The sequence below is a fragment of the Triticum aestivum genome, chromosome 3B (assembly GCF_018294505.1).
Source record: "Triticum aestivum cultivar Chinese Spring chromosome 3B, IWGSC CS RefSeq v2.1, whole genome shotgun sequence".
NCBI classification, from domain to species: domain Eukaryota; kingdom Viridiplantae; phylum Streptophyta; class Magnoliopsida; order Poales; family Poaceae; genus Triticum; species Triticum aestivum.
Window position 1 is genome coordinate 338,917,544 of NC_057801.1, and position 9,828 is coordinate 338,927,371.

General features: G+C 41.8%; 1 protein-coding gene across 10 annotated transcripts; it reads right to left on the reverse strand.

Moving 5' to 3' along the window:
• Positions 1 to 2,443: 2,443 nt before the first annotated feature.
• On the reverse strand, positions 2,444 to 8,667 carry LOC123069846 (uncharacterized). 10 transcript variants are annotated; one of them, XR_006433086.1, is made up of 6 exons: positions 7,985 to 8,667; positions 5,471 to 7,867; positions 4,990 to 5,095; positions 3,553 to 4,240; positions 3,299 to 3,390; positions 2,444 to 2,891 (listed from the first exon to the last, which is right to left on the reverse strand). XR_006433086.1 is itself a non-coding variant. In XM_044492794.1 (6 exons), the coding sequence occupies exons 2-6, from the start codon at positions 5,609 to 5,611 to the stop codon at positions 3,312 to 3,314; spliced, it is 402 nt and encodes a 133-aa protein (XP_044348729.1). In that variant the 5' UTR covers positions 5,612 to 7,867; positions 7,985 to 8,667; the 3' UTR covers positions 2,444 to 3,311. The 10 variants fall into 10 exon arrangements, 1 of the variants encoding a protein (XP_044348729.1); XR_006433083.1 differs by having other exon boundaries at positions 2,444 to 2,922; XR_006433085.1 differs by having other exon boundaries at positions 2,444 to 2,684; positions 2,809 to 2,891; positions 3,299 to 4,240.
• Positions 8,668 to 9,828: the final 1,161 nt, after the last annotated feature.

Here is a 9,828-nt window from a genome sequence, read left to right on the forward strand (position 1 = left end):
GACCCCGCCGCTCGCGTCAGCCGCTGCCCCGCTGCCCGCCGCCGCCGGACGCCGCCCTCACCGCCGACCCCGCCGCTGTCACCGGAGTTGCGCGCATCCGTTGCCGCCATCACGTTCCACGAGGTAGCCGCCGGTTTTGTTAAACCGTCGGTTTATTACGTAAACCCTAGTTTTCGTTTTTTATTAGATCGGTTTTATTTTCTCTGTTTAGTTAAATAGCGGACGTTTGTCCATATGTTCGTTTTAACGAACGGTGTTCACCGTTTAGCCGCAGACAGCGAGCGTTTGTTCGTTAGTCTGTTCGTCATTTTTTCTTTTTCCAGGGTTTTTCCGCGATTATTTTCGATCGCGATTTCTGCCCTGATTTTCGTTTTAGTTTATCTTTTCGCTCGTTTATCGGAATCAGGCGATTCAAGCGCCCAGATCTTCGACTTGAAGCCCTCTTTCTGTTTAACCCACATGAACAAGATTTTGGTACTGTACAATTTGACTTTAGTCCATATTAGTAAATGAATCTTGTTTCTTTCGCAGTTTGAGTTTCGTTGCTTCGTTTGATTTGATTCTTTTTGCAAACCGGAGTTCTTAAGTTGAACTTTCTGGTTATATCTCTTATTTTAGTTTTACCTGTGCTTCTAGTTGAGTGCTTATTGTATGCTTTGTTTGTTTGCGATAGAGTATCCGGAGTGCGAAGCGTGCTACTACGAGTCTCTAGGTTTCACGGATCATCAGCAAGGCAAGTAACACTTTGATCATACCTCTTTACTACCCAATTTTATTGCATTAGATCAATACTCAAACAATTGCATGGTTAGGATTTGATTAACATGTGGGTTTTGGGAAGTAGATGATGAGGTAGATCCTATTTCCCTGTTTATTATCAAACCTTTAGGAGTTACTTCTACGTTATGCTTATTCTTCTATGCTATGCTCGTAGACGTGGATTGGTTCAAGTGATTCATGACAGATGTGAGAGTTATTATTAATGGTTAACTTAAGGTGGCTACTTTAATATACATCTGGGTGGATTGCTTGAGGCACCCTGGAGTACCCAGTGGTTGTCAGGGCACCTGGAGAATCCAGTGTTGTCCTAGGATATCCCGGAGTACCCATGTGATCATCCTACGGTCCGCCACCTAGGCTCAAAGGGATCATAAGATTATTCATGCTAGAAACTTCCATGTGCAGCCACAAGCTATTATGGGCTCTAGCATAGTTGAGTATGTTGCAAGACCTCTTTCAGTGGTGGGCTAGCAGATGTAGGGGAAAGTAGGTGTAACTGTCCACCCAGAGTAAACAGTTATTGTTTCAGAAAGACTGCGTCTCGATTCTCCGACCATGGATGTATTCGAGTCTTGTGGGGAAAAGTGCGCAAACGTCTGCAAAGTGTACAAACTAATCATGGTTAGCCGTGTCCCGGGTTATGGACGTTTTGAGTATCTAGTTCTTGGATTATCATGTTGATCTCATCACTCTAAATTTAATTTGATTTGGTTAATGATGATGCTTAATTGAGATTGAGTTGGAGGAACCTTCTCAATGTTTAACAACCACCATGATAGTTAAATAAAATTTATTCCTTTGTTGTAGGGAAAAATTGGCTTTATGCAAAATTGTAACCATAGAGCTTTCCACCAGCCATATATGCATGTAGTGATAGTATTTATTATGTTTACTAGTTAACCCGTTGCGCCAAATGGCGCAGAGACCCGCTGAAGACATGTTGTCGATGAAAATAGTTTCATGCTGCAAGAACCTTCAACTAAATCATGCTATTTTTTAAACATGTTTATTACGTTGTTAAATAATAGTCCGGGAAAAGGGGAACTTTGCATAATATGAATATGTTCAGTTTGAAAATATGGGCACTGTGATGAGAGAGCAAAGTTGGCATGGTTGTATTTTTTTTGCAAGTTTGAAAACACGGTTATCATGATGAGAAACCTGGCCATGCATATTTTTCCTGCAAAAAAAGGGAAAAGGGTAAGAAACCTAAGGGAAAAAACATGGTTTAGTTGATTTTGTTACGCCAAATGGCGCGGAGGCACGCTAAAACCATGTTTGCGATGAAAACCATATCCATGGTTTAATCCCCTCTAATAGGAAACACGGTGGAATATTGTATATAACGATATGAATATACACGGCTTAACTTAAGTATAGAGTCTAATTTAAAACAAAAATACATGTCTTGGTATAAAAAAATAAGATAGAATTTTATTTCAAAATCTATACAGTGAGTGTTTTGAAAAGGTTGCCTTTCTCGGCAAAAATATGTTTTAGCAACCACTTAGGCGTAAATAGGAAACTTCTCTGATTAAGGACAACACTTGAGATGAACCATCAGATTTACTGGAAAAAGTGTCGTAATCTTGTAACAAAGCAATGCCATATGTATGCACTCTCAAGCAAAAAATATACTGTTGTTTATTTTAAGCATCAGCCATTACGCTTGCTAAAACAATAAATCAAGTACTACCATCGAGATATTGTACAACAAGTCAGAAACATGTTGATCTCCAAAAAGGTTCCATTCCAGTGTAGAAGCATCTGTCGTAGAACAAATGGAAAACTACATCTGCACCTTCCAGCAATGACTACGAAAGCAAGAGCTACAAAAGAAAGGTATAGAGTTCCAGTTCTCAGTGGAGTCCAGTATTGTTGCTACCATTCCAAAGTAGAAGCATCTGCCGTAGAACAAAGCGGAGACATGTAATTCAGAAAAACTACATCAGCCCCTTCTAGGGAAGACAACAAAAGGAAGAGCTGCATAAGAAAGGTATAGAGTTCCAGTTCTATGGAGTACAATACTGTTGCTATCATAGGCTTCCCGCTCCGCACCAAGCATAAGCAGCTCCAAAAAGGTTCCATTCCAGACGGGGCTCAGCATCATTCTGTAAGGTATTTCTCCATCAGTGATGCATCCTGTAGTTTAAAATAAACTCAGGTGAATCTACGACAATATTAAAACTGCCTCATTATTTCATATCCAAGGCAGAAGAACTGGCAGGCTCAAACTATATTCTCTATAGTTATAATATAGGTTATCAAACGGCGAGAAATAGGCAGGCTAACTAATAACTTTGGGAACCAGACATAAAAGACGATTGCTACAAAAATACAGGCCATAGGATTAAAAAGAACTGGCAGGCTCAAACTATATTATGTTTAGTACCCCAGCTCCCATTCCAGCAGTAGAGTTTCTTAACTGCAAGTTCTGTTCTAGTCAGAAATGAATATTTGTTTTGTCTGTACAAACTGAAGGGATGCATATATAGATGGACAGCATAAAAAGCAGCACCACTTGTTCCTGGTCACTCGAGCCTGGACATCCTTATCATCCTTTTCTTCAACAGGAGGCGAAGAAGCATCAGCTTGACCACCAGAGCTCGCCTGGTGCGTCAAAGAAAACCAGTGAAGAGGGAGACATGTGTAAATATGTGGGCATATAGCATAGCCGGCAGGGCACGGCGATTTGGTACAAAAGGAAACACAAACATGAGTGTAATTAAGTAGTTATAAGCATATTATAGTTGTCTATTTCAGAAGACATACCTTGGGGTTGTAGCTTGAAGGAGACCAGTACTGAGCTTCGAAGTAAGGTAGTTAGAAAGAATCTAAATAATATGCTGGCCTGCAGACTTAGTAAATAGCATAGTAGGAATCAAAGAAACCGCAATGTTCTTGAACAGAAAGATCTCCTATAGGCCATCATACATTCATAGTTATTGTCATGAACGAAAAGTCCATATAAACCTTGCAAAATACGCAAGACCTGTAGAGCATCCTGCTCATAGCCATTCATAAAACCACACCAAGCCAAGCTCGGAAAACATCTCTTTGTGGCACTGGAGTAGAACCGTCCCCTGGGAGCTCGAGTTCTACACCAGCAAGAACAGAACCGTCGTCTACAACCTCACACAGACACGAAAGCGACGACAAAGCACACCGAGCTACCTTAGTCTCCAAAACAAGTATAACAACGGAAACAAGTGCATAGATCCTGCTCACACGCATACACGAACTATAAGTAGCAAGAGAACGAACAACACACAATGCCCTGCCGTATCCGAAATATTTAAACGATCAGCATGGCAGACACCATAATAATACTTAAACGATCATGAAGGCAGATAGCATGATATAGAAGATAGTGAAAGTAAAACACACACACATGTAAAAAGGAGAACAACAAACCTTGGCGAGTCGAACGGAGACGTAGCGGCAGAAGAGATCGCACATCCTACAAAACGCACAGAAAACAACCGATAAGAACACAACGATACACATGCAAGCAATAAACATGCATGAGACCATATATGCATTTTGTTATGGAATGGTCTGAATCATAAATACCCTACCAGGAAAGAAACTCACACAATCAGGATTATACACCAAGCGGAAGGACTAAAGGAAAAAATGAAGTCCATAAAAATATTAACACATAAATGTCAATCAGTACTAAGAAAAGGGGTCGGCAATAGATGTACAGCCGAACTGAACTGAATTTTGGGGCTAAATGGCGCGAACACATCTATTTAACTATTGCAGCACTTTGAGTTGAAAACGAAAGGGTGGCTCATTAACTAATTAATGTAGGAAACTACTATCACAATATATCAATCACCATCACCAGGCTCCATATGTATTATTGGTTGGACTATACAAAATGTGAAATATGGTCTTGTCTTTTGTGATTCAACAACTGGGATTCTAGCCATTGTGTGGGAAGAATGATACAATTTTGGAGCATACAGGGCGTCAACATCTCATTCATGCGATCTCATAAGTATTCTCATGTAGGCTCATCTAACAAGAAAATAGATGTAAACTTCTTTAAGGCACAAATATACCTAAACAAAGAAATCTCATACATATATCCATGTAAGAAAAAAAAAGTAGCAGCACCAGATATAGAAGGGTACATGGAGACAGGTTGATATGTAAGGTCAGAATTGGAGAGATGGATGAATCATAAAATATGTATCTTACCAGCTAAATATTCCACGGCCGACCCCGCCTCCTTGTTCCTGCTGCTCCGGCAGGCGAGCCTCCCTCCACGACCGACCCCCTCCCCCAACCCCGCCTCCTTGTCGTACTAAATATTAGAAGACATGTAACAAAGAGAAAAAAGTTATTTTGTTACACCAAATGCGATGTTATTTTGTCGTCGAAAGAGAAAAAAAGATGAACAATTAGAAGACATGTAACAAAGAAAACATATGGTAGAAGAAAAACTGCATTATTACATAAACAGAAAGAAACAAGTCTATGGTATATAATTATTATGATAAACACAACTCTTCATTTAAATAGAGAAGCCATGCATTACTACATGCAATCACACAGTTAGGAAAGAAAATAGGCTAGTCACACTCATGTTAAGTGATCACATGGTATCAATATAGCAGCGATATGTAGAAAGTGTGTCTTAATTATACAAAGTAGATTCAGATACTAATGGTGTACTCACAGCATGGCCATCTGAAGTCCACTCAATGATTTCCCATTTGGTTTTGATGTTCCTAGTTGGATCAAGAGGGTTGTGCTTCTGGAAAGAGATAGGCAAGTATATGTAGTACCTCACATTAATACATGATTTGGTTGCATGCATGTCAACACACACTTTTTCACATCAGCTACCAATTTAAACGAAAATAGCCAAAAAAAACTCAGTAGGAAAACTAACAGAATGCAGACCAAGATTTACTTGGTATTAGAAAAAACCATACAGATTCAATCTTTGCTCAATGAAAACTGAGGAAGAACTCTATAACTATCCTAATCTGCACTCATCGTTGCATGATATTAATATTCCTCTTTTACAGAACTAAATTTGGACAACCATGTAAGCTCTAAACATTGTTCTTGATTAAAAGGACAAAAGGATAAACAAATGGAATAAGTCACACATTGTAATTTGGAACAACTGATTCAACTTCTATAATTAGACCCTGCTAACAAATGATTTATTGGATAATTTGGACCGTTGTACAAAATTTAAGAGTGGAACTAATTGTTCAGTTTCTATTTTTTTTTACTTGGCACATCCACTGAATAAGGTGAGTTCATTCTCTGAAGCAAATAAAAAATGCTTGGGAAAATGCTTAGAAACAGTAGTAGCAAGTTAAAGATCAAGTTGGAAGAGTAAGGTCTAAATTGCATCTCCCTTTTTCTAGAAGGCAAAAGATCTTACTGGCCTCGTGACTGAATAAGATGTGTAGATGAAGAAACCATGCACATGAAGCTGCTCAATACAACTTAAATGAATTCACTAACTTGAAGTAACAATGAAGAAAGAAGAAAGGATTCATAAAATGCAGATTCTCTCTTCTTTGAACATATTACATGACTCGACATCGTCTTGCAGGAAAGGAAAAAAGCAAAGAAGAATAAAATAAGAAAAAAGCCATGAACAGAGCATCGAGAATCAGTATAACAATTTCTAAATACAATAATTTAAATATCTTGCAAAATCACAACAAAAAATTAAGTAGTTGTGAACAATTAGAAATGAGCTCAACCGGCATTATAAACCAAACAACACGATGCAGTGAAGTCGAAATTATATCTTAGATAATGAATGAGAAATAATGCAGAAGAAAGAGAGACCATGGGTTCAATAGACAAATTGGGGAATGTAAAACTTGCCTCAGATTCAAATTCCGACTCTTGTTAGCGAGCTGATTTCCAAGTTCGCTTCTCAGCATTGACAGCCTAAGGGACAACAGAACCAGTATTGTTGATGATAATCAAAAAACAAAGACTGTAAAAAGCTTATCCTAAGTTAAGAGGACCAGACATTAGAAAGTGTGTGGATAAACAAAATAGCCACTGAAGGATTCCAGTTTAAATTTATGGCTTGATACAAAAAAAATCTTGAAGGGACAGAATCTGAAGGGGTTATCTGCAGAACCCTTCCTACCAAATGAACTTTCACATCACAAAGCTTTGGCAGATTGATTAGTACCATTTATCTTCAGCACAAGGGTAAGATGTGCTCAACAGTACGATCATAAGCCAAATAGACATCTCTAACAATACAGGAAACATATCACTTGGACGAAACACACTGCCCATCAGCCATCATAAAGGAGAATGTTGATATTCTACTATAAATCAAACTAACCACATCAATCAGGTAGAAAAATATATTTTACCCGAAATAATTAATTATTAACAGACAATGGAAGTTAATGTTATGAAAGTTGTGATTATGCAACAATAATTGCAGCACGTCTTTATGTAGTACCGCACTTTCAATCTTTCACATACATCACCATGGGATGTTGACATAACATGGAGGAAACTTGTCTGCATGTAGAACAAAAGTTCACAGAGAATAATCAAGAAACAAACAGAGGATAGGGATATTTATCTTAACATAAAATGAATATATTTGTTCTATGAACAAATGCTTCCTTTCATTCCTTTTTTTCAAAGCAGGTAGCATGCCATCAGCAGCCCAGCACCGAACAGCCAGCGCACAGTCACAACAATCATGCACGCACCAACAAGCCAGCAAAAAACATAACAGGTGCCCGGACACACACACACACATAACTAAGAGTATTAGATCTCTGACCTCTGATGGGCCGATGAGCCAATGGAAGAAGGGGATGGTGAGGGCGGTGTTGAACACCTAGGCCCAATGCCGGAAGGGAGCATCCAGAGGAGCACCTTACGGACGGCCTCCTGCTGCTGCGTGTGCAAGCACCTCGCATCCCGCCTTCTCTTCATCCTCGCCGGCCAACTCTTCTTCCTTCAGGCGAACTTCTGCATCTTGCGCGCGAACATCCCATGAACACGTGCTCCAGCGGCTTGTCCCTGTAGTCTGTCTTCTCCACCATTGGCCGAGGCCTAATTTGTCCTAGCAAAAGAAATCGCATCATGAGCAAAAGAACGAACTCACAACTAACATTTCAAATCGAGATTTATCCATTAGCAATCCCAAAATATATAAATAAAGGGGATTCTAATTGACCACCTGAGTATTTCGGGCTGGGCCGGAATCCATGGGTAGAGCACCAGATGCAAGTGTCGTCGACCACCCGCTGAGGCCGCCGTCGGCCGCACGACTGCAAGAGCTGCCGTCCGCCGCACCACGAGGAAGAGGTGGAGTGCGGCCTCCGGTGCAACGTGCCCGAACCCCAGCTTCGTTGAAGTTCCCCATCCAAGAGCAGATCGAGCAGCGGCCAACCTCCAGGTCGCGCCCGTCCTCGCCGGCGCAGGCCGACGCCGGTCATTCTCTCTCCCTCCCTCTCATCTTCCTCTCTCTCTCGTAGGGTTCGCACAGGAGGAGGGGAGTGGGGTGTGCACTTTCCCTCGGCGTCATAGATGGAGAAGCCGTCCGCGCCTTGGAACCGAACCCCCAGACCTGGTTCTTGGGGTTCGCAACTCGATGCCGCCACCGGAGCGTCTCCACCACCGCCGCTCCTCTCGCGGTCCGACCGACGCAGAGATCAGGAAGGAGGAGGAAGCTAGAAGAGAGAGATAGGAGGAGGAGGAGGAGACGAGTGGGTGGCTAGAGGAACAAGCTCAGCGGGGAAGGGTGAGATGCGGGGAGGAGTGGAGGAGGGAGGTGTGCCGGGCGCGGCGGTTGCGGGGATTGGGAGAAAGAGGGCCGGTGTTTGACTGACGCGGCGTGGGAAGGGCATGGGACGCACGTCATGCGCGGAGCGCGGGACGATTTTTATCTCCCGCTGGATGACCCGGTCAATATACACGCGGAAGAAAACAAGTCCAGCTACCGTTGTGTGGGACCATCAGCCAACCAGGCCCACCCGTCATAGTTCACGGGGCGGGTTCGTACGCGTCAGTTCATTCCTGTATCTCCCTCTAGACAATTGCAGACGAGCTCGCCCACTCCGCACAACGCGGAAGGCGCGACACGTGCGATGTGACGCGTGTAGAGGGGCGCGTGTACACCCAGAAAAGTTTAACCCAGCCAATTGGATCTAGCCTGAGTCCACACGTCATACACTGTCCAGATTTCACCACATGGTTAGAACGACAGGAGTCAATTCACAGCGTGATCCAACGGACGGCAGGCAAAAAAAGACTCGGTCAACCATGATCTAACGACCAACGAAGGTGCAAATCGGGGGAGCCTCCTTCATGCGAGTTGGCTAGCCTCTTTAATGGTTTAAATTACTCTATGTGTTACATCGCCAGCATATTCCATGTGCTGACCCGTTCCGGGCAGCAACGTTTATGTTGCTGACTTTTCAGACAACGAGTAAGGTGCCATAGGTCGTTGTCTTTCACTCAGTGATGCGGTTGGAGTTGATGGACTCACTTTATCTTCCAAGTCTTCCACTGTTATCGTTTTTAGATGGCCTTAAGCCATATTATTGTAATAAGTTCTCTTTTGAGACATTCGATGTAATAAGTGTGTGATTGCTACTCTGTTATAAATCCTCAAGTATTGTGCATGTCAGCATTACCGATCCAGGGATGACATTGATGCACAGAAATCATACTGTTTGAGGTCTGGTCGCTACATCCAAACTCACATGTGATCTTAGATAGTGCTTTATCATGTTTTGCACTAAAAAGCAAGTTAAATTGTTTAAACATGCATGAAACCAGTACAGACGGATAGATTGGATTTTTCTGATCATTTTTCATATATAACACTTTGCATTTGGAGTACAAATTAATTTCTATGAATTTTTTAAGTTTGCACTAATTTCTGGAATTTCCTAAATAAGAATAAATCCAGAAAAGTGAGTTACTGCATCAGCATTCGTCAGCAGGTCAACAGGGGCGCCCAGGTCAAACCTGACAAGTGGGACCCACTGGCCAGTGTCTCTGTTAGTTAACTAAGTT